This window comes from Camellia sinensis, chromosome 8 (assembly GCF_055761805.1).
Source record: "Camellia sinensis isolate YWXY chromosome 8, ASM5576180v1, whole genome shotgun sequence".
NCBI lineage: Eukaryota > Viridiplantae > Streptophyta > Magnoliopsida > Ericales > Theaceae > Camellia > Camellia sinensis.
In genome coordinates, this window is record NC_138968.1 from 199,728,489 (window position 1) to 199,753,927 (window position 25,439).

The following is a 25,439-nucleotide window of genomic DNA, read 5'->3' on the forward strand; positions in this document are numbered from 1 at the left end:
TCATCCAAATTAGAATAAAAAGTCAAACTATTGAAGTGGGTTCAGAAATCAATAAAAGAGATTTTAAAATTTATAAAAATTACATTCACCTCGTTTGTTTTTATTTTTCAAAAAATATTTTTCATAAAATTCTATTTTCTTATTTTTCGTATTTTTTTATTTTTACTAAAATTTTAAAAATATTTTAAGTAATTTTTTTTTACTTTTTAAACACAACTAACATAAATACACCTAAAAAGTAAAAAAATTATAAAAAAATCTTTTAAAAATTCACTAAATACCAAAAATATAAAAAAATATAAGAATTCAGTACATTTTTGTATTTTTTTATATTTTTATGTATTTATTAATTTTTTAAAATATTTTTTCATAATTTTTTTACTTTTTAGATATAACTAAGTAAGGTGCATCTAAAAAAGTAAAAAAAATATTTAAAATTTAAAAAATATTCATTAAAAACAAAAAAACATGAAAACAAAAAAAAAACAATTTTTAAAAAATTTAATTCAAAAAATTTAAACCAAACACAGTGGTTATTATTATTTTTGAAAGGACATTTGTTGACAAATAGGTAGTTGGTTAAAAAAATTTATATAAATTACTAAGTTGTATCATTTTTTATAGTGATTGATGTATCATGTAATGATAAAATTTTAAAAATTAATTTAGAATCCTCTTTAACCATAAGAATAAGTGTTATATTATTCAATAATTTTTTTAAAAAAATTATTAACTTGTATAAAATTATTTTTTTAAAAAAAGAAGAACAAATGTGAAGCAAGCAAATCATCCTATAGATAATAATTATTTGGCCATTAATAAATTATATAATTTTTTTTTTTTTTGGGCAGATTTGGGAATTATAGTGGTGATGACTTAGATTAGCAAATAAATAAAGTTATTCGTGAGCAGATTCGAACGTTGTTCGGTAAAAGCTCGATCGAATTCGTGAGCAGGTTCGAACTTGGTTCGGTAAAAGCTCGATCGAATTCGGCTCATTAAATTTTTTTTGCATTCGAACTTGAGATCGAACTTGTTAAATTTTTTTGACTTGTTAAGACTCGTGAATAGACTCGAATTCGAGTCAAGCTTAAGCTTACTCAACTCGAACTCAGTTCGTTAAATTTGTATTGAATTCGAGTTCGTATTCGTAAAAAGCTTAATAAATAAATCTAAATATATTAAAGTTCGACTCGATTCAACACATTTACAGCCTGAACGAGAACCATACATGTTTGTGGGCGTTGATTTCTGACCACACAACCAAACAGGGAACTCAGCTGGAGAGCACCGGCAGAATAGATTAAACCCAAACACCTACCAACAAGAATATGAGAATACCGCGGTGGTTCGTTCACACAGAGGTACTTCGACGATCAAGTCAATAATCTTATCTCTCACAGATATCAATATAAGTACTTAAACTTCAATAATGAAAGCATAAAAGTATCTCAAATAAAGCATACCTTAAACCTACGAGAATGCCTTACTTTTATAATGATTAGTGTCCAACTTTCCCTAGAAGTCTTATTTCATGGGACTTTATCTTTTACAAGGATAACATTTATCACAACTCACATTATTCAAATTAAGATGAACTCCCTCAAGAGTCTTATCTCTATCCAAATAGGTAGCCTGATGCCATCTAGGACTCTAGTCCTCTATCCAAATATCTCGAATTCTGGTAATATCGCACCATATCTCGGCATCATGGTCCGCCCACGTGACATCTCAGCTAACAATCTCGGCCACGTAGACTACCTAAAAATATGTCCCCACAATGTTAATAATTAATGGAAAAGGTTGGGTTCTGAATTTACTTTTTATTATTTTAAACAGTAGAAACTAATTTTAAAGTGAAAGTGGATTGCCTAATTATGCCTATTTTGAGAATTGGGCTTAATATTACTTCTCAATTTTTAATTTATTTCCTTCTATAATAAAAAAAAAAATCAAAAAATAATTTTTAACCATATTTTCAAAATACTTCTTAATTGTTTTGTTTTGGGTCAATAATAATAATAGTCAGTGTGTTTGGTTTGAGTTCTTTGGATTAAGTTTTTTGAAAATTGACTTTTTTGATTTTCATGTTTTTTTTTTAGTGAACATTTTTAAAATTTTAAAATTTTAAACATTTTTTTTTACTTTTTTAGATACACTTTACTTAGATGTATCTAAAAAGTAAAATATTTGTGAAAAAATATTTTTAAAAATTAATAAATACATAAAAATATAAAAAATGTATTGAATTATTATATATATTTTTTGTATTTTTGATATTTAGTGAATTTTTAAAATGTTTTTTTTACAATTTTTTTTATTTTGTAAGTGTATTTATGTTAAATATGTCTAAAAAATAAAAAAGATTATTTAAAATATTAAAAAAATTCAGTAAAAATAAAAAATATAAAAAATAAAAAAATAAATTTTTTTAAAAGATATTTTTTAAAAAATAGAAACAAGGTTAGACCGCAACTTATAGATCCGCACGTTGCCTTTTGTTTTCCAGTGAATTACTTTCCTCGTCAGGAGAACCTTTTATCCTCTAACATTACCGGATTCCTCCAATCCAATCTGATCTTATTGGCGAGCCCATTATTACTGTTCGTAGCTTTATGGGCCCACAGATTAATCCAATCCAAGGGCGGGAAAATAGAGCAGTGGTTGGGGACACTCAAATTACCATACACACGCGTCCGCGCCCAACATTGATTTGTAATTTTCCCTCCAAACACGACAAAGTGGAGTGGCGCATACCTAGATATATATATTACTAGACACTTGGCGCCGACCAAGAGATAGAGATAGAGATAGAGATAGATATAGATTAGAAGAGCGTGAAGTAAACCCTAGCGCTCTCTTTCACTGAACGTGTTTGTGGAGTGTAAAAGCCGGCGGCATCTATGGCCGGAATAGAAGAAGATGGATATCCGGCGGAGAGGCTGTTCAAGCAGGGCTACTCGTACACGTACGATGACGTGATCTTCCTCCCCCACTACATCGATTTCCCCGCTGACTCTGTCCAACTCTCCACCAAACTCACCCGCAACCTCAACCTCTCCATCCCCTGCGTCTCCTCCCCCATGGACACCGTCACCGAGTCCTCCATGGCCCTCTCCATGGCTTCTCTCGGCGGCCTTGGCATCGTCCACTCCAACAACTCCCCCTCCGATCAAGCCTCCATCATACGCTCCGCTAAGTCTCACCGCTTCCCCTTCCTCTCCGATTTGACTTTCCTATCCCCCTCTGATTCCATCAATTCCGTCGCTGATTTCCCTGCCGCTGGCTGCCGCATCATCCTTGTTACTGAGTCTGGGACCAGCAAATCCAAGCTCTTAGGCGTCGTCACTATATCTGATTGGGAGGCATTGAAGGACAAAGAGGCTAGAGTTTCTGACTACATGGTGAAATCACCGGTTTCAGCGCCATCCGACTATGATTTCGAGCAAGTTGCTGCGTATTTAGCAGCAAAGAATCTGGAATTCGTGCCTTTGGTGAATGAGAAAGATGGAGGACAAGTAGTGGATGTGGTGACTGCAGCTGATGTGGAGAGGATTAGGGGGTTTCCGAAGAGTGGGGGGATGCCGTCGGTGGGGAGGGATGGAAAGTTCATGGTGGGAGCGGCCATTGGAACGCGAGAATCAGATAAAGAGAGATTGGAGCATTTGGTGAAGGCAGGGGTCAACGTAGTGGTGTTGGATAGTTCGCAAGGTAATTCAAGCTACCAGATTGAGATGATTAAGTACGTGAAGAATACTTATCCGGACTTGGATGTCATCGGTGGGAATGTGGTGACCATGTACCAGGCACAGAATTTGATTCAGGCTGGAGTTGATGGATTGAGAGTTGGGATGGGCTCCGGCTCCATTTGCACCACCCAGGAGGTCTGTGCTGTTGGCCGAGGACAGGTATTGATTTAAAAAATGAATTATTGTCAAAACTATTCTTACAGAATGTTTCATTATTTTCTAAAATTATTGTTGTTTATTTCATCTCGGACTCAGAGGAAAGGGGATGTGGAACAGGTTTGGGTTGGGAATTAACCTATATATATATATATAACGAATTGATGCATTGTGGACTTTGAGTCATGAAATATCAAACATTGTTCAACTTCAAGATGCATATGCCCATGCCCACGCGTCTGTTATGCCTAAAAATTTTCAAATCGAGGGCTTCTCTTCTGATAGGAATTATTCTTTTGCTGAGACAATTTCGAGTGCTACCTACTTGCTACAACTGCATGTTTCAAGTAAAAGATTTCTGACAAAGATTAACTGTGGAAGCAGCTGCTGATGCTCTATGTTTTCATAACTTATTATCATGCACTATGTATGGAACACTTGAAACATTGACAACAAGTTTTTGGGAGAAACAACTATTAGTCTGTTTCTCCTTAGGAACAGCTTCTTGGGATACCTACCTGTTTTTGTGTTTAGGATGTTAATGCCATAAAGAACTGTTGATCATGACAGGGACTTCTCTTCCATTTTCTGGGGCTATTCTTATATTTATACTCATTTATTTGTTTTCCCCTTTCCTGGAAACTTCTTAGGCAACTGCGGTTTACAAGGTTTCATCTATTGCTGAAAGAAGTGGTGTGCCTGTCATTGCTGATGGTGGCATTTCAAACTCCGGACATATTGTCAAGGCTTTGGTCCTTGGCGCTTCAACTGTAATGATGGGAAGCTTCTTAGCTGGAAGTAATGAAGCTCCTGGAGCTTATGAATATCAGGTGATGCATGCCATCATCACACTCCTTTTGTATTGCTATCGTAAATGATGATTTTTTCGTGATAGAAAATAAAATCCCTTGCTTAGTTTATACTCCATGTATGAGTTTTATTTAGCATTTATCTACTTTTAATTTATATTGCCTTGAATTTTTTAATATCATTCATTTTCATTTCTCCCATTCTCTCATCTAACATGTCAATCAAAATTTATATTTATATTAAAAAAAATTCTTACATAGATTATGTATAATACCCTTATAAAAGAATAAAAGGAATTATAGGTTGTCCATTTTTGCATAGCAAGGTCTTACTTTTCTTTCACAGAGGGCAGGATGGGGGAGGGGTGTGTGAATGATTGGATATGGTTCATCAATAAGAAGGTAGTAATTACTGATGTATTATTGATTGATTCTGATTGATTACAAGATAGATGAATTACAATTCCTATACAATCTATATATAGAAGAAAATGTGGTAGTAGGTGTAGTGGAGGTGATAGTGGGTTAGGTGAAGTGGAGTGTAGTGGAGGTGATAGTGGGTTAGGTGAAGTGGAGTGTGTGGTGAAGTGGAGGTAGGTGAAGTGGAGTGTGTAGTGGAGTAGGTGAAGGTAAAGATGGGAAATTCTAACAGCCCCCCGCAAACTCAAGGAGGAGAAAAACTAACCAACTTGAGTTTGGAGAGAGTAACAAACCAAGAAAATACATAAAAATAAAAGAGGATAGGAGACACTGTATGGTCGTGTCAGACCATTGGTGAAGACACTGTATGGGGTGTCATAACGTTGTAGAGGACACTGTATGGTGGTGTCAGACCGATGTAGAAGACAGTTTATGGGGTCATGTCGGACCGTTGTAGAAGACAGTTTATGGGGTCATGTCGGACCGTTTGTAGAAGACAGTTTATGGGGTCATGTCGGACCGTTGTAGAAGACAGTTTATGGGGTCATGTCGGACCGTTGTAGAAGATAATGTTGTGACAGTTTACGGAGTCTTGCTGGACCCTTGTAGAAACTAACCGGAATCAATGTCGGGACAGTTTACAGAGTCTTGTCGGACCCATAAAGGAGCTAACCGGAATCAATGTCGGGACAGTTTACAGAGTCTTGTCGGACCCTTAAAAGTTGCACCCTCAAAAGGTGTGCCCAATTTGTCAAAAGGCGTGCCATAAAAAGGCGTGCCCAATTCATCAAAAGATGTGCCATGAAAAGGCGTGCCAGTTTGTCGGGCGGCAAGAGGCGCGCGATGCGCGTGGCTGGCCCTGGCTATTTAAAACAAGGTTGAGGCGAAGGCTGTGCATACGAGTCTGAAACCTCTGAACGCTCGGAGAGCTTTTCTCTGCAAATCTTGAAACACCTGGAAACCAACCCTTCTCTGAAACACTTAGCAACTCAAAAACATGGCCTCTTCTTCCCGTCCAGTTACCCAGAACCTGCTCACGCTCTTTCCAGAACTGAACGAGCCCACAAGAGAAATAACTGGTGCGGTGGCCAGTGAACCTCAACCAAACACCGCTGGGTATACTCCGTTGAACTTTCCGATGCGGTCTGTGGAGCAAAGAATGGCAGTGCTGTCTGATGTGGAGGCCAATCAGTATACTTTGAAGGCATGTGTGGAAAGCATGACGGCGGTCACAAATTTGTCGAACCGGCTGCAGAGTAGGACAAATGAGGTGCAGCATTTAAACTCCCAACTGGCTCTGCTCCAACGCATGTATAAGGATGCGCGAGCAGAGATAAGCGTGCTAAGGGCAGAAAACAAGGAACTGAAGCGGAAGGCCACCGTGATGTTTCGTTTTGGAGGTCCACCATATGCTGTAGTGGAGGAGCAGGGAGGAGGCAACGTGCTTGGTGGTCTAGGAAACACGGAGGCAGCACCGTCAAGGGCCGCTCAGGACGGAGGCAAGAAGAAAAGGCCGGCGGCAGAGTAGATAAGAAAAATCCCGCCTGTGGAAGTTTGTTTTTTTTTTTTTTTTTTTTTGTAATGTTGTTTTGTGGTTTTTGAAAATGTGGATCGGGTGAACCCCCCATGAATAAAAGAGTGTGTATTTTGTTTTGTTTTGGTTTTGTTGTTTTTTTTGTTTTTTTTGTTTTTTTTTTTTATTTATTTATTTATGTATTTATTTTTTTTTATTTTATTTTATTTTATTTTATTTTGCTGGGACAGATGAATAAATAAAGAAATAAATAAAAAGAAAAGGAAAGAAAGAAAAGAAGCGAAGGTGGAAATATTAAAAACGAAAAAAGGTGTGGTGGGAATGGATGGAAAAGATGTGTTGGTGGGAGAGAAAAGAAAAGTAAAAGCTGAAGAATAGGATGATTGTGTTTGTGGGTGGAGAATAATTTAAAATAAAAAAATTTATATAATATATTTAATCCTTTGAAACTAGATGCTTGTTTTGATCAAAACCGTGTGCCAAAAGGACCACCCACGTGAGTTCAAACTGGCAAAAGGAAAAGAGAGAGGAAAAGTGTGGTAGCAGTGAGGTGTGTAGGTTCAGGCCGCACCAGAATTTTCATCTACAAAGCCAGAATTTGTGTCTGGTGGCCAAGGGCAGGTCGTTTCCGATGGCGGCGGCGGCAGCGCCAGAGAATGTGGGTCCGAATGTAACGGACTGTTGGAACGGGTTGCCGGTCGGACCTACGATGGAGAGCGAGTCGAGGATGGAGATGGCGTAGATCCAGCAGGCGAAACCGGAGGCGAACCGTTCTGAGCCGGCGGTGGTTTCAGTATCATGATGCTCCTCGTTACCCTCATACCCTCCTCCGCACCTCCACCCTCCGAGTCTTTGCTCGGTCGCACAGTGAAGGTGTGTTGTTTACGGAGCTTTCCGAGGCCGTTTTCCGGACGAGGACCAGCAACGGTGTCGTCCCAGGGCTGATCTAGTAAACTCATGGCTTAGGTTAGCGAACTGTCTTCAGGCTCTTATGGAGGATTTCCAAGTTCTAACCCAGCGAAGATGTGGTCTCAGAATTTTGATAATGAAATTGACATGCATGGGCTTGAGACATACCCGGGCGTGAAGAGGATCACGATTAAGCCCCAAACAGACAAGTGGGTTTTCCCCGACACCAAGTCAGGCATCATTAGAGCTCAGTAAGTTGATTGAGCCATTGTAAGGCAGAGAAGAGTTCATATGGAATTTGTGGCAGCGGAGTGAAGGTATGTGTAGAGATCCGGCGGGCGGCCAAGGCGAGACTGCCGCCCGCCGGTCAAGCAGAATTATTTGATTCTAAACCTGCTCTGATACCATGTAAAAATAAACTGATGTATTATTGATTGATTCTGATTGATTACAAGATAGATGAATTACAATTCCTATACAATCTATATATAGAAGAAAATGTGGTAGTAGGTGTAGTGGAGGTGATAGTGGGTTAGGTGAAGTGGAGTGTAGTGGAGGTGATAGTGGGTTAGGTGAAGTGGAGTGTGTGGTGAAGTGGAGGTAGGTGAAGTGGAGTGTGTAGTGGAGTAGGTGAAGGTAAAGATGGGAAATTCTAACAATTAGTATATATAACCACCAAAAATTGCGCCCTGTTGGGGAAAGTCATTTGTTTGATTCCTTATCATTTGTTTGATTCCTTATGAAGAAGTTCCTCCATCTTCTGAGGGAAAACTCACTGCAAACCAAACTTGACAAGATTCAATAACACAAATCTCACGCCACCTTGCAATGAATAATTACATGAATCACAAACTCCCTGTCATGTTTACACATAATACCAAATGACATGAACTTATTTCGTCGTAATCAAATTATCAATTTTCAATGGTAAGAATCTTGTCGTGTGACCTTAGAAGGAGTCTTAGTCCCCACACCTCTTTCAAAGGAAAAAGAACCCTTCGTTGACCAGTTAAAAACCTCATAAAAAAACAACCTCAAAATGTGGAGATTTTGATCTCATCTCTATAATAGCGTACCCTCCATCACTAATATGTGCAATGGCATTAAGGCACCCAAGAAGTTTCAACGTCTCTCCCTACCACTCAATCATTCATCTCTCTAGAAAGGCCAATATCCCAATAATCCGCCACCTGCAAATTGGTTTGTTCACCACTTCACCCAGGTCAAACTCCGTCAAGACACTACCAAAACCGGCCTCCCCATCATCAAACTTACTCCGTTATGTACACCCCCTCCTTCCTTTTCAACCTAGATACCCTAACATCCAAATATCTTGTGCCCCTCTAAAAGAGCCCAAGAAGCCTCCACTATATGGAGATCTCCATTAAACTTTTGTCTAGTAAATTTGTTGATTTGTGATGGCATGTTCTACTGACATAGAGGAAAAGCTTCTTAATATAATAGGTGGATGGAGTTATCTTATCAAGAATGAAAAAAAAAAAAGAAGGTAGAATATGGAAATATACATAAATGTATACAATTAGATCATTTAAATGCTGAAATAAGTGTGACAACTACTGTTTGATGGGTTTAACATGAACTAACGACATTATGGAGCTGTCTCTAGAAATACTTACAGTTTCCTGATTTTTTTATGAGAAATCTGTTTGTATCTCATACTTTTCTTCCTATGCCTTCGGGATAAGTTTCCTTTGGTAGGATGATTTGGATGAAAGAAGTTAAGTTTAGCAGTGAGAGAAAAAGAGAGGGATTTCATAAATGTGATATTGTATTTTCTTTCTTGTATATCTACTGCACATTTTATTTTTCTCTGGATTGGGATGTTTTATTGTGTGGTTGTGGGTGGGGAGGGGAGGACACACTATAACAGCTTGGTTGTGGCTTTTCTTTTAAATCCGTTCCTTGTTGTCTCTTCCAACACATTTCCACTGTAACAGGGGGGCCGCCGAATAAAAAAATATCGAGGCATGGGCTCCTTGGAAGCAATGACAAAAGGGAGTGATGCACGATACTTGGGTGATACAGCTAAGCTAAAGATTGCTCAGGGGGTTGTTGGAGCAGTGGCAGACAAAGGTTCAGTTTTGAAGTTTTTACCTTACACTATGCAAGCAGTTAAGCAGGGTCTCCAGGACCTTGGTGCCCCTTCCTTACAGTCTGCTCATGAGTTATTAAGATCATCTGTACTCAGGCTAGAGGTATGATATAGCATTTGGCTTTTACCTTATTTATCTTCTTTGACTCTTATCAATGCCCTTTTGATTATTATTATTTACATATCTACATCCACAAACCTTTTCATGGCTATAAAATTGAAGCAGAGCTGATTCTATATGTAATAATTCTAGTTTCAACTTGTGCAATATTTAAATAAGTAGTTCTTTTGGCTCATTTAGTGGGGGCAGAATAGCTATTTTCTTCCATGGCAACTTAGAAATGGCAGTTACTGGTAAAGGGGAATGATGGAGAAGAAAAAAATTCACTAATTGTAATTGTATTGGAGGATGTGATGTATTCTTTTCTGGGGTTTGTACAGGTTCGTACTGGAGCTGCACAAGTTGAAGGTGGAGTTCATGGACTGGTTTCTTATGAAAAGAAGTCTTTTTGACATCTTCCAGAGTGTGGCTGCTTGGTGGGTATAATTTGTTTGGTGCTCCACCATCTAAATTCACATTGTCAACATTCAAGTCATAACACTGAGGAGTTTGGTAATTTTTTGTCACTAGCTTTTGGCACTTGAGAGGCACTTGTCCTTAAAAAGCTCACTAGGAAATGCATGTTGCAAATCCCTTGGATGATTCCAAATTAGTTGGTGTTTTCATCATGTGACTGGCAGCAGCAGGGGAATGGATTGTATTTTAAGCTATATTAATTATGACTTGCTTAATGCTAAAATGAAACTTTTTTTCATCAACTGTTTTGGGAATGTCTATGTTGATTAGATGTTCTTTCTTTGATCTATGCGTATCTCTATCTTGGCTTGTTTGTTTTCTGCTTTGGAGCTGATCTGATGTACTATAAATATTAGTTGAAGTTTGTTCTTATTTTTGGCCAATTTTTTTTGTTTTGTTTGGTAACCCCTGACGGTAAATATTTTCCTATGTTGGGCTTGGACTGGTAGAGTTAATTCTAAAAGTGCCAAGAGTTGAGAAGTTAAACCTGCGGTTGTTCTTAAATAATATGCCCAGTATTTGTTTGTCCCAACTGGACGCTTAAATTGATTTTAATGTGAATGGAATTTTTCAAACACTCTTTTGCACGAGCACAAAAAGTGGGCAAGGAAATGAAGAGAATTATGGAAAGACGCTTGCAGAAGCCAAATTTAGATACAATTTAATGCCATCCAATTGTCCTAACATATTATAATGCAAATAGTTTTTATTTTTATTCGATATGTTTGTAAATATGATTATATACAGCGGTTTTGTTGTGAATGGGGGGCATTCTGGACAACCACCATTTGCCTTGTAAACAACCAGCTTCCAGAATTGCATAACCAGAAGGATCGATGTGGCTCATCAATTATACCACTTTGATATCAAAACATATTATCATTCCAAGTGTTGGGACTCCGTAATTCCAACAATTTTTGAAAGTGGTTGTCCCTCTCAAGAGAGTCCCACAAATCAAAAGAGGATTGTTCAGTGTATATTGGAAATTATTATATAGCTAAATGACACAAATTGCTCCAGCCTCCAGTGTAACTGCTATCTCCTACCCCCTCACCTGCTGGGGAACTGTGAAAAATTCAAGACAACATGGCCTGCCTACAGGGAACGTCAGTCAATGCAAGCACTTTTATTTGTATATGATTTATATATGTGACGAAGAACATGAAAATGAGTGAAAAGAGATCAAGAATCTTTTAAAGATAATAATATATCACGAGATACTTGAGATTTGTAGAGGCTAATTGGTTCATAAATGATTTTTTTCACAACATTGATCATCTCATGTAAAGTGAATCTGCCATCTTTCATATAAAATAGACTCAACATTTTGACCATCTTCCAAAACTAATCCTTGCAGGCTCGTGGAACTAGGCTTCCCTTTTCCTACAAAACTAATCTCAACAGTTCTCTCCTTTGATTGACAATGGTACTCTTGATCTCTTTAATGGATTTTTCAGCAATAACAGTCCCACCACTGCCATCAACCATGTGCAGTGATACATCATTCAATTTACCTTCCTTGGATTCCCTCTGCAATACCATATACTTACTATTTAAGCAATCAACACACTTTAAAATCGGATTGTGAAACTGATTGTAATAATAAATGACAGCATATTATTAATACCTCAAAGCTGTTGATATCATTGAGAAGACGCCCAAAATTGCTCGTAAGCTTGTATAGATTTGCTATTCAGAACTGCAAACAATCTCCTTAGAGAGTACCAGACCCAACAAAATAAAGCAGGGAGGACAATTGGTCCGGTGGCAAATGATACAAAGTCATTGGTCATATATGCATCCCTTGTTGGCACTGACTTGTCCCTAGCCCATTTAGCTTCTCTCAACATAGAATTGATCAAATTCAACTATTGCTAGACAAACATAGCTTATCATCGTTAGATTGAATAATGAAATAAGGTCCAATCGCCCCTCGATCCCTGTTTTACATTCCATCTCAACACCCTAGTCAAGGTTGCTTCCACAAAAAGAAAAAACACAATGAAATATGATATGATTTCATTCTAGACAAAACTACTTCTGAACTTGTACTAAATCAAAGGTAAGACGAACCATAAACTATAAATTATGATACTCATGGGAAATAGAGAGAATATGTTTTGCACCTTTTCCTGTAATTGTAGTAATGGAAATAAGGGAAAAGTGAAAGAATCCCAACAGACGAGCACAATAGAATGTGAGATCATATAGATAGGGAGGGCATGATCATATCATCAAATCCAAAATACCCCGTCCTAATATCCAAATTCATCCTTAAAATATGCCTGATTGTTGGATGCATATAAAACTAGAGAAAAGAATTTCTGTGAAACAGCTACAAGGTTAGGCATAAATACATGTACAACACAGAAAGCAAGTTAGACAAAAGAAAACAAAAAACAAAAAACAAAAATCTGATCCGATCAAATAGTTATCGATATCCGATAAACGTGATTTTTTGCAAAAATAAAATACTTAACGAGCTCTAAATATTCAACGGATCGAATTATCGAAAAAAGACCTATGGCACATTGGCCCAAACAATATGGTCCAGTCTGTTCACCCCTTACCATTTCTCTTTCACTTTCTTTAAATTTTTTATTTTATTTTATATTATCTCTTACTTTTTTTAAGAAAATTTATTTTTCCAAATGTACTTATTCCCTATCAACTTCCAAAGTTGTTTGGTAGAGTTTAACTAAGTTGATTGTAATTTTTTTTATTATATAATTTTTACTTAGAATTTACTTATTTAGTGATTTTTTTTTAAGTTTATTTTTGTCTTTAGTTAACTTTTCTTTTAATTTTTTAAAAAATTCAACACTTTTAAATTTTGCTCAACAAGACGTGCTGTAAAATTAATTTTTTTTAAAAAAAATCCAAAAAAGATAATGGACTTTTGTTTGTGTGTGCTTATTTTGACTTTTTTAATTTCTTTTAGAACTTTTTAATTTTTTTCAAAAAAATTAGATTCATTTACACAACAAATTCGAAAAATAAAAGTTTTGACATAAATTTTTAAAAAATCACAAAAGTCTAAAAAACATTTAGAAAAGGAAGCCTTATTAAGCTCACCCTATAATTTAAATAAGTTTAGAAAAATTGATTTATTTGAAAGAAAAAGGATATATTTTTAACTTATACTTTTTAATTATCTATTTTTAACTTATAACAAATTATGCGAATACACTGATTGTGTTAATAACGTATATAGGATCTCTTTAAAATGAATACCCCAAAAGTCAAGACAGCAAGAAAGAAACAGTGCGTTAATTGCTACATGCCATAAAAAGGATTGTTCATGCAAAAGGCAAAGTTTGCAACAGAAATAGGGATCTACAAAATACATTTTCAAACGCCATTATAATACGGTGTCAAGGCTTGGAACCAACTTAAAACGATTAATTTTATGGAAATATAATCCAACGATTGTAGTTTACAGTGCATTTGTTGAAACCTATAAATAAATTCAAAAAAAACAAAATGGGGGAAATTGGATAATGATGTATCATAGGGAAATTGGTTCATAAATGATCTTTTTCACAACATTGATCAACTCATTTGAAGTGAATCCGTCATCCTTCATATAAAATAGACTCAACGCTTTGAGCATCTTCCAAAACAAATCCTTGCAGGCTCGTGGAACTAGGCTTCCTTTTTCCTGCAAAACTAATCTCAGCAATTCTCTCCTTTGACTGACAATGATACTCTTGATCTCTTTAATGGGTTCTTCCGCAGTAACAGTCCCACCACTGCCATCAACCATGTACAGTGATACAACATTCAATTTACCTTCCTTGGATTCCCTCTGCAATAACATACACTTACCAATTAAGCAATCGACAAACTTGAAAAACTGATTTGTGAAACTGATCATAACAATAAGAGACAGCACACTATTAATACCTCAAAGCTGTGGATATCATTCAGAAGACGCCCAAAAGTGCTCACAACCTTGTATAGATTTTGGTATTCAGAACTACAAACAACCTCCTCTGAGAGTACAGGCCCAACTAAATAAAGAGCTGGGAGGACAATTGGTCCCAAGGCAAACGATACGAAGCCATTGGTCATATATGCATCCCTTGTTGGCACTGATTTGTCACTAACCCATTTAGCTTCTCTCAACGTAGAATTCATCAAACTCAACCACTGCCAAAAGAAAACATAACTTATCATCTTTAGTTTGAATAATGAAATAAGGTCCAACCTCGCTTTACATTCTGTATTAACATCCCACTGATGGTTGGTTCCACCAAAAGTGAATACAAAATGAAATATGATTTCATCCCACACTAAATTAAAGGTCAGATAAATCATAAACTATAAATTATGGTACGCATGGGAAACAGACAATATATATTTTGCAACCTTTCCAGCAATTGTAGGAATGAAAATAAGGGGAAAATGACAGCCAAACAATTCCAATGGACATGCAAAATCGAACGTGAGATAAAAAAGATAGGGAGTGCGGGATCATGTCATCAAATCCAAAATGTCCCTTCTAAATATCCAAATACAACCTTAAAGTATTGCCTGATTGTTGGATGCCTATAAAACTAGAGAAAGGAAGTTCTGCAAAACCTGCTACAAGGTTAGCAATGCATACTTGTACAACACAGAAAGCAAGTTAAACAAAACAAACAAAAAAACATGTCCATAAACAAGCATTGACTACAGAAGGTAGAGATGGTTGGTGCCCAATGCCCATATGAACTTTTTGAAAAGGTAGAGGAAACAAGAATTGAGGACTAGAAAATTTCATTTTAACTCCCATGGAACGAAGATGAGTAACTCCACCTGCTGGGGAGAGTTAAGGTTTCAAGTGTAAGGAATAAGGGCAAGGGAAAGACCAGAGTGTAAGCATGTAGCCACTAGCCACTAGCTACTCACACATTAAAGCACTTCAAGGACCTCAAAACAGCAATTTCAAAAACCAAACACATTGCAGTGCCAAATGGGGCTGTATGTCGTCACAATCATAGCAGAAGTTCAATACAACCAACTAATAAAAACATAACTAGAGTTGTGAATCTATCTCACAATGTCAATTATGTGGCTTGTCACACTGCGACCCTGAATTGTGAAGGCCTTGGCTCCAATCTCAGATATTGTGCTTTGCAGTGCAGAAAATATGATCTGAACATGCTCAGAACAACAATCAACAGCAACATCGACATCCCATCTGTGATTCATAGCACACTATCACGTTTCTGCGGCAAAAACCCACTAAGAGAATCTACAGAAATAATGGACCAACAAATGCTCCAAACAAAAGAAGGGCGAAACAGAAACACACTTTTCAACCAACTGAATTAGGTTCTCTAATTCCTCTATAGAACCACCAACATCAAAGAAGTCATCAACCACTGTTGTGAGAATGCCATTTTTTGCCCATGATATGCGAGCATCAGATAGTTCAGGAGAGAAAAGGGAGGCTGCAGCAGAGAAGTAACAGTACGCAGTCTTTTGCCTGGCAAACTTTAGCTTGTCTAGTCTGTTCTCTACAACCCAACTGCTGACATGGAAAGCACACTACAATTCATTTACACATCTGATATTTCATATTAAAAAATGCTATCTACCATGAAGCTTTACCTTGAAAATTACCCTGAATATGAAATGTATGGTATAGATTTGAAGTTGGCGGAATGTGGGCCACACCGAAAATAAATGTGGTTAGACTTACTTTTCGGGTATGTAGTATTGTTGTTTTATATTCCCAAACAATTAAAGCATGAAACTAAATCCATGATTCCATGGACTCAACATTTTTGGCAAGACCAGTTACCAATTATTAATAACACACAATGCAAAGCCAATAATATTTCGTGGCTATATCAGTTTATGCACCTCTCAAGATATTTGAGTTCTTCACAGTGTATGGATTGGCAAATATTGAAATCTTCCACAGCCAGAGTTAGGAAATCTTCATTTCTAATGTTTGATGAGCTGGCATAAGAACAGTAAACAATCAAGAAGTAAACAAATATCAACTATCAGTGATTGTTAACAGCTGAGAGGAAAGCAAGGGGGAAAATTTTAGTCTCCACCTTGAGATAAAAATAAAAAGGAAATACTACCAGAGATCTACCAATATGAAGTTTTTAGAATTCTTGTACTATCTGCATTGTAATGTTCTATGTATCTTCTGTTTGCTGCACGATCTAAATTTGCATGGAAGGGAAATTTAAGTGTGTCATCCACCTGAAAATGAAGAATCTTCACTATTTGACATGGGTTATATCAGGTAGACAAAACGAGACTGATCAAATAAATATTTCAGATGGGCTTGACCATTTCCAAAGTATTACAAGAAGCTACCTCTTGGCTAACAAACTTATCAAGTCTATGTGCATGAATTGTACAATTGTATAATTTCTGTTTCAGGAAATGACTGGACCATGAGTGTTGTTTCTCCAGAGCTGACTCATCTGGAAATATAATGATCTGTGAAGCTCTGCATAACTCAAGGGCATCACCAATTTCCTTTTGATGTCCAGAGAGGAAACTAGATTCATGCTTTCCTTTGGTTATTTGTGTTAAGGGATCTACACATGTCAAAGGGGTTCAACTTTTAGTAAGCAAAAGAAAATCATGAAATGACATAATGCCCTAGTATGCTAATCAACAAAGTACCTGAAGAGACGTCATACCCATTAAGACGCAGTATCCGAAATGCCATGGCACAAGTGGCAGTGTCCAGGAATATCTCTTCCTCCCCCTGCAGCCAGCATCTTTTTTTTTTTTTTTTCAATATTCAATGACATCAGAAAAGCAGGTTGAAGTGATAAGAAAAAGTAAATTACTTTCAAATATCATAAGTGTCAAATGTATATGAGTAGAAGAGTACCTGTATGTTTCATCCAATACACTTTTGATTTCCTGCCTAAAATGCCGCTCAATTCCCAAACTTTCGAGACTGTCAACCATGCAAAGACGCGCATATATATCCAGAGGGTAAACTGTCGGAACTGAAGAGATGAATTCAACATAACCAACTGAGGGTTAGCAATATAGAAAGTAAATACATAAACTACAGACTAATGTGAAGGGAGTTACCAGCATTCCCAAACTTCTCCAAGAGTAAGCGCAGGTAATTAAGACAACCAGCATCCTGAAGGTGCATAGAAGCAGCTGCTGTGGTTGATGGGGAATTGAACAGTGAGCCATTCTTCCTCTGATATTTCAAGACCATTTCCCAGTCCTGCAACTTCCCCATTCCTTCTGAAATATATGCTAGGTAAGATTTCCTTTCCTCTGAGTAGCCTCCTCTAAATGAAAACAAATTTCAAACAAATCTAGGTAAATTACGGGGCCTGGTTCACCACATGTAAATCGAGTTATTTAATCTGATTCAATTTTGTTTAGTGCCATGTATTTTTTTTCTTCTTTCTTATAGAAAATAAAATTAGCTAGTGAAAACTTTGTGATTCTTTTTTATTCAAGCTATTCCAAGCACCAGGAAGGAACTGTTGTTCCAAGTCAACCAAAGTTTGAGTAGTGTTGTAAGCTTGAATTCTTCAATATTTAGCTTGGCTAAGTCTCATGTGTTTCATATTTGTGATCAGAGATCATAAATACAGTCAAGGTATCCCAAAAAATAAATCACCAAACAATGAAAAAAAATATACCTTCTGAGCTCTAACTCCCTCATGTGACGCATGGCATCTAAATCTTTTGGTTCAAAAGGGAGGTTCAAGTTTAAATCTTTGGCAAACTCAAGCATTCCAGGGAATATTATGTCAAACCCAATTGGAGAATGTTGATTCTCATCAGTAGCTGAAGTGATATTCAACTCAATAAAACGTAGACCTGCAACAAGAAATGTATACCTATCCAGTGAACATATATGAAGGAGAGTGAGCCAGATGAACACAGTGAATACCTTTGTTGATTTGTTCTTCACCAACACCCCATCGCTTAAGTGCTAGGATAGATGCTAATGTAGACGACAGGGCATCTTTAATTAATAAGGGATGACGATGAGGAAGACCCCATGAGCCATCGCTGAGCTGATTATCCAATAACCAACCAATACACTCCGGGAAACAAGGGGTCCCAAAAGAATTTGGAGAAGGGACCAACGCTACCCAAGCTGTGTCATATGAAGAAACAGAAAGCTGGACCTCATTGAACAGTTTCTTAATTCTTTCTTTAGTCCCATCAAAGTACTGCATGTAGTTTTACATATTATCAATTAACTTACTCTTGGATGTATGCGGGAGGGGGGGGGGGGGGGTTTAAGGTGAAAGGGAGGAGGAGAAAATAGGACATATTACAGTATAATCATACCAGGACAGCATTGTTAGCTTCTGTCATTGTTTTAGCTCTAGAATCCTGAGAGCCTGAGAGAAAGAACAAGAACAAAGTTCACCAACACAATATAAAGGAGTTAGTTGAGAACAAAACTCAACTTTGTGTTATATATAATTTAAAAGTCCACAGTATTTGTTACTCATAAAAAAAACGCCATAGTGTTTTTGGTTTGGACCATGAACAAAGATTGCTACTTTTTATGATCCCACTGAGGGGGACATAAACCCTCTTACTAAAGCAGTTGATTTGATTTCCTCTTCTACAAATCGATATGACATTAACACAAAGATGACCTTGGAAAAGTGATGACTGTAGATAATCCCCTTAGAATGAAGTTAATCGCATTGACACTCTTACATAAATCTTTCTTTAATTTAATTTTATTTTATGGCAAACACACATAATTTCAGTTATGGTGTAATAACTGCTTGCTCCTAATGCAAGCATTCCTAAAAGAGGATTTGAGTTTGAGCACAGGCACTTTGTGCAAATAATGGCAATGATTTGGTGAATGTCCAATTTCACTCCTCCTAACACCCACGAATGTGAGGAATTTAATTAACAATTTATATATATGTATGAGGATCAGCTAGTGAAGTTAGACAAGAAAGGCAATATAAGGAAGAGGATGAGCAGAGGTTTACATAACTAATAAAAAAATACATGAAAAACTAGTTAGAGTGCGCCGTGGATAGATAAAGGGAAAATCCATAAATTAATATGATCCAAATTCATAAAATTGAAATTCAATCTTGTAAGACAGCATTTCTTAATAAAGAAACAATTCATGAGTTAAAAAAAATAAAAAATAAAAAATAATTAATGAAGAAGATCAAAGTCCCAACTTGGGGTAATCCAAGGAGATGGGAGGATGGAAAAAGTTGGGGGTGGGGTTGGATGGAGTGGTGGTTTGTATGTAGTCTTCTGCTGCCCTCCTCCCCTCAGTCAACCCTAAAATTGAAGAAAGGTTAAGTAGAGGAGGAGGTTGAAATGCCAGAAACGAGAGTTAGCAAAATTCGAGAATTGAAAGACTAATTCATTTCATATAAATAAACACAGACACAGACACACAGAGAGAGAGAGAGAGAGAGAGAGAGAGAGAGAGAGAGAGAATGGGAATTGAATTTGACAGACAGCAATTATTATAATTTATATTATAAAGTGAAGAACAGGCGATGTCGTTGTGTCGTGTGCATGTATAAATACATACATACATACAAATGCATACAAAAGGTAAAGTTGACAACAACAAAATATTTGTTTAGATAGAGATAGCACATGTATCAATCAAATGCCACTGAAACCCAGAGAGAGAGAGAGAGAGAGAGAGAGCAAACTCAGATAGAGATAGCACATGTATCAATCAAATGCCACTGAAACCCAGAGAGAGAGAGAGAGAGCAGACCAGAGAGTGATAGGGGGGAGGAGAAGCAGCAGCGATGGGGTTTATGGGCAAAAAAAGGAGTGCCGGGGAGGAGATGATACATGATGGATGCTTCCTTCCTATTCCTCTGTTGCTCTGTCCCCCTGAACCCGGATCGTCCGTCGCACCTCCCTGTAGCACATTCCTGCCGCCCTCCAAAACGACGTCGTTTTGGAGGGTTTTTTTATTTGTTCCTTTTCTTCTTCTTCTTTCTCTTCCTCTGGTACCCAGAAGCAACAGAGCTCAGATGAATCGGCTTTCGAAGATAAGAAATTCTCCAAGTACTTGAAGAAGGTCAAGCCTCTCTATGAAAATACCCCCAAACTAAAATATTTCTGGGAAATTTCATACACTTCACTTTAGTTTGGGGGCATATAAAGAAGATTTCTGTGACGAAGCCGAATTGTTTCTGCGAGAAGAAGATTAAAATATTCATTAGTTTTGCTACGAGTGATTTTTTGCTACGAGAAGAAGATTTGTCCCGTGCCTCCTGCCTTTGATTTTTTTCTACGAGTGGTTGATCTGTCAATTTCGAGAGTATATTAGTTTAAAAATATCCCAAAATTTTTTTTATTTTTATTTTTTAAATTGGCCTGCAATTTGCAAAGAAATCAACTGATTGATTGCAAAAAAAAAATATTTTTTTGCGACGTAGTTGTTGATCTGTTGATTCGAAGAGTATATTGCTTTAAATATGATTTTTATTATTTTTTGAACGATAGATCTGAATAGTTTTGGAGGGGTTTTTTTTTTTTCTTCTTTCTTTCTCTCTCTCTTCTTATCTCCTCTGTCCTTGTTGTGTCTCTGATTTCTTTGACAATTGGTAAGTACCAATCTCCCACAGAACAAAGCCACACCTTTATCGTTAATACATTGGAATATACACTTCGATTCATCAGCTGTAAACAAGGCTTAAAGCAACTGTGTCCATTGATAAGAAACAAGGAAAGAAACGAAAAAGTGTTAAAAGAAGAAACCCCATTTTTTTACAGATCTGGAAACCATTAATACATCATAATTTTTTCAGATTTTTACAGATCTGGAAACCATTACTTGATTTACTTGTATAACTTTTATACCTAGATTTACAAAATTATCGATCAACTCTCAACATCTTGTTTCCAGATTTACTTAAACCAATTCTGGGTCTCCAGATCTGCCTCAGAATAACTTTTATACCCAGAATAATTTCAAACCCAGAATAATTTCTCTGCTTCATCTTTTTTTTTTTACCCATCCAAAATTTCAAACCGAAGAACTAAAATCAAATTTCATCATCATCATCAAACTCAGAATAATTTCAAACCCAGAATAATTTCTTCATCATCATCAACAACAATAACTAAAAAAAAACCCATATTACCGGACAATTTGGGGAAATTATTATTATTATACTTTCAATGCCTCGTTTGTTTTCGTTGTTATGTTTTCTGAGGAGAAGTGATTGGAGTTGTATGCTGTTGTTTTTGTTCTTGTTTTTTTTTTTTTTTTTTTTTTTGGAGACGAGAGAGAGAGAAACAGCACCAAAACTCACAACCCTTGCTTTCAGAAATTGAAATTCCTCCGGAGAGGCACTGAGAACCGAGAGAGAGAGAGAAAGAGAGAGAGAGAGAGAGTTATCAGTGAGAGAGAGAGAGACATACCAGTGTTGGAAAGAAAGAAAGAATGAAGAAGACGAAAAGAAAAAAAAAAAAAAACAAAAAATCCTCCAAAACGACGTCGTTTTGGAGGGCGACAGGGCTGGGCCGCAGAAAAAGGCGACGGAGGAGGATCCGGGTTCTTTTGGAAAAGTATTAAAAAGTTGATTTTTTTGGTTTTTTTTAAGCTTAGTTTGTGTTTTTATGAGTAAGTTAGGTGGGAATTGATGTGATTTAAAATTGATAAAAGATTAGAAATTGACTTTTTACTAATTTCTCAAAAATCATGAAATCTATTCTAAAATATCATGACATTTCCATTCTAAAATATCATGAAATTCAATATAAAGATTTTTCATCCTTTAATTAGTATGTAATATTTTATTATATGGGATTTAATGGTGGTGAATTTTTCATAATTATTTTTATGGATAATTTTTTTTTATAATCCCTAGTATTACTCAATTATATTTAGTGTGCTTTGTTTCAATTTTTTTAAATTTAACTTTTTAAAAATTAAAATTTTTATTTTTTATATTTTTTTATTTTTGGTGAATATTTTTAAAATTTTGAATAATTTTTTTTTTTATATTTTTTAAGATGTACCTTATTTAGTTGTATCTCAATAGTAAAATATTTGTGAAAAAATATTTAAAAAATTAATAAATACATAAAAATATGAAAAATATACTGAATTTTCGTATTTTTTGTATTTAATGAATTTTTTTAAAACAATTTTCATAAATATTATACTTTTTAAGTGTATTTATGTTAAGTGTGTCTAAAAAATTCAAAAAATTACTTAAAATATTAAAAACACAAAAATACGAAAAATAAAAAAACAAAATTTTTTAAAAATATTTTTTAAAAATTAGAACCAAACAAGCTGATTTACACTCTCAGACACACACACTTTTTTTTCTTCATTAGTTTGGTGACGTTATTGTTTGTTTATGTTTTTTTTTAATAATTTAAAAATAATTATATTTTTTGTCCAAAAAATTACAACAAAATTTCAAAATCTTTATGAACAAACAAAACTATATATATTTACTTGTTTTAAAAATAAATTTATCATTCTCTTCCCGTGTCTTTAACCAATTTTTTTACTTAATCAAATATATTTTTTATTTTTTATTTATTTTAAAGCTCTATGCGAATCAAACATATTATTTGTTATTATTATTATTATTATTATTATTTTTTTATTTTTATTTTTATTTTATTTTTTTTGTAAACAAGAAAATAGAAAGCTACCTAAAAATATGTCATTGTTTAATACACTGTATAGGAATAGAGAAAGTAATATAAATATTTATAATTTTGTTTAGATTTAGATATTTTATAATAAACTAATTAAATTTTATTTACATTTTATGATTGTGAGTAAAATTCTTGAGAAAGTTTTAAGTATAAAAACAGAAGAGGGAGGAGGACACTAGTGTGAGGGAAAAACACAAAAACAAAAAACAAAAATGTTTGAAATTTGGAAAAGGTTAGGATAATATAATAATATGATACGAAAAATGTTAGGAATCCTCAATATTTTATCAAATATTCTACTAAATATTTCATATGAATGTATTAAATATTCTATTAAATATCTCATATAAATATAAAATTCATACCATATAAATTTTACACTCATATAAAACATTTAATATAATATTTAATAAAACATTTAATATTTCTAACATTACTCAATATCGTACTAGTAAGTTGTTGGGACTTGCAGCGTAGATTTGGTAGCATTACATGCACCAATTAGTATATTAATTAATGTACCAATATTAATTATAACATTATTATTGATCTCACTCATTAATTACATTATAAATTTTAATTTTTTTAAAAATTATATTATATTATCAATTAATATACTAATTAGTATATCAATTCACAAATATATATCATTATTAGCGTAGATTAGTTGCGTGGAGGAGGGACATCAAATAAGGAATAGATACGTTATAAACGCAGGCACTCTAGACAAAAATTATAAAACACAATCAAAATAACGACATAATTATGCAAACAAATTAAAATAAAATAAACAATTTACTAAAAATACACGCGCTCACAATTAACCAATACAACAATGATTCATCCCACTAAAAATATCACCACTAATAGCACTAATGCATTAAAAAAGTAAAAAAAAATAAAAAAAAATATAACTCCAAGACCAAAACATCACAGCATTAATGACGGGACCCACTGTCACGTAATTAGTGGGAGCACTAATTAGTGCTCCCAAGCATTTTTCTAACCAATATTGGTTCCAGTGGCGGCTTTGGGAACAGGCCGCAAACCGGTTGCTTTGAGCCTCGAAAATTAGTTCAAAAAAAGGCTTTAAAAAAAAATGGATTTAGAGTGGGCTGTGCAATGGACATAACAGTCAATATCGTACAATTAAATAAATTTATTTTGAAATTTATTTTAATAATTTAAATAATTCATATTTTAAAATATATCGAGTATAACATATTTATAAAAAATTAAGTTACGTAATCCTTTCATCTATTCACATTTGTATATACAAAAATAAATAATAATTGTGATTTAAAATATTAAAATGAATATAAATGTGAGTGAATGAAAATGTTAATAATATCCGATTAACTTGATTTTTTATAAATATATTCTACTCGATATACTTTAAAATGTGTTTAGTTTGAATCATTAAAATGAGTCTCGAAATAGGTTTATTTGGCTGCACAATTCTGACTGCTGTGCAGGGCACAACAGCCACCAAGTCCTAAAAAAATATCAAATAAGTATTTATTTTTATTTTTTTGGGGGGGAAATTACAAACACCCCCTCGAGGTTTGGTGAAAATACAGATTCTCTTTGAGGTTTGAGAAATTACATCTCGCCCCCTGAAGTTTATATTTCCATAACAAATTGTCCCCTGAGGTTTTTATTTTCATATAGATTCCTCCCTAATTTTTCCTATTTTGTTATGAAAATTTGACCCTCAGGAAGTAATTTATAATTTTTCAAACCTCAGGGGAGAATCTATATTTTCACCAAACCTCGAGGGGGTGTTTGTAATTTGCCCTTTTTTTGGTTATTATACTTGCACAAAATGACCTCTAAAAAAATTAATTGATGGTTATTTTTTAAATGCATAAATTATAATTAATTATAATTATTGCTTACATTTGTTAATGGGAAAAAGAAATGTTTCAAATTTAAAATTGATTAAATCATTTATTTTGTGAAGTATGTCACAAGAAAGATTAAAATGAGTTTGGTTAATAAGTTAGTTAAAATAAACTTAATTAGTAATTTTACAATTAAAAATAGGAAAGTTTTAAAAAATTAGGGCAAATTACAAACACCCCTCTCGAGATTTGGTAAAATTACAAATTTCCTTTGAGATTTGAGAAATTACAAATTACCCCCTCAAGGTCAAATTTTCATGGCACATTAGGAGAAATTAGGGAGGAATCTGTATGAAAATAAAAACCTCAGGGGGTGGGAGGTAATTTCTCAAACCTCAGGGAAGAATCTGTATTTTCATCAAATTTCGAGGGAGTGTTTATAATTTGCCCAAAAAATAATATAAAAAAATTTGAATTATCAACCAGTCTAATTCTGCCAAAAAATAATTCAAACATCGGTTTATATTATAATTCTACTTTGGGAACGTTTATATAAAAGGTCTCACATTAAAAATTTATATTGAACCTCAGAAAAAACAGAGCCGACCCGCATTCGTTCATTCATTACTCATACTATGCAAATCTAAAATATATTATATAAGTAAAAATGTTGAAAGTTTGTAATT

The 25,439-nt window shown here is 34.9% G+C and overlaps 2 protein-coding genes across 5 annotated transcripts in view; one reads left to right on the top strand and one right to left on the bottom strand.

Moving 5' to 3' along the window:
* Positions 1-2,510: 2,510 nt before the first annotated feature.
* Positions 2,511-25,439, top strand: part of LOC114278007 (inosine-5'-monophosphate dehydrogenase 2) — a 73,177-nt gene continuing 50,248 nt past the window's right edge. Inside the window, exons 1-4 of one of the 2 annotated variants that reach the window (XM_082884920.1) lie at positions 2,511-3,908; positions 4,556-4,735; positions 9,536-9,793; positions 10,132-10,509. In XM_082884920.1, the coding sequence (XP_082741046.1) occupies positions 2,904-3,908; positions 4,556-4,735; positions 9,536-9,793; positions 10,132-10,203 (1,515 nt within the window). In that variant the 5' untranslated portion in view covers positions 2,511-2,903 and the 3' untranslated portion in view covers positions 10,204-10,509. Of the gene's footprint in view, positions 3,909-4,555; positions 4,736-9,535; positions 9,794-10,131; positions 10,510-25,439 lie in introns of those variants that run through there. The other variant, XR_014339102.1, reaches the window with a different exon arrangement.
* On the bottom strand, positions 13,649-20,314 carry LOC114278001 (ent-kaurene synthase-like 1). Of its 3 annotated transcripts, none has more exons than XR_014339101.1 (14): positions 19,992-20,314; positions 18,563-18,615; positions 18,156-18,441; positions 17,902-18,082; positions 17,330-17,541; positions 17,121-17,241; positions 16,907-17,004; positions 16,592-16,818; positions 16,362-16,474; positions 16,121-16,219; positions 15,567-15,782; positions 15,311-15,452; positions 14,174-14,490; positions 13,649-14,075 (listed from the first exon to the last, which is right to left on the bottom strand). XR_014339101.1 is itself a non-coding variant. In XM_082884917.1 (14 exons), the coding sequence occupies exons 1-14, from the start codon at positions 20,071-20,073 to the stop codon at positions 13,776-13,778; spliced, it is 2,346 nt and encodes a 781-aa protein (XP_082741043.1). In that variant the 5' UTR covers positions 20,074-20,314; the 3' UTR covers positions 13,649-13,775. The 3 variants fall into 3 exon arrangements, 2 of the variants coding, with proteins under 2 accessions (XP_082741043.1, XP_082741042.1); XM_082884917.1 differs by having other exon boundaries at positions 14,174-14,419; positions 16,924-16,991; XM_082884916.1 differs by having other exon boundaries at positions 14,174-14,419.

Bases quoted from the DNA above. Each gene is read 5' to 3' on its own strand.
- LOC114278001 (XM_082884916.1), bottom strand. From the start codon at position 20,073: ATGTATCATCTCCTCCCCGGCACTCCTTTTTTTGCCCATAAACCCCAT. The intron at 18,616-19,991 runs GTCTGCTCTCTC...TCTTTCTCTCAG, and splicing joins CTCCCCCCTATCACTCTCTG to GCTCTCAGGATTCTAGAGCT. The intron at 15,453-15,566 runs GTGTGTTTCTGT...TATGAATCACAG, and splicing joins CTAATTCAGTTGGTTGAAAA to ATGGGATGTCGATGTTGCTG.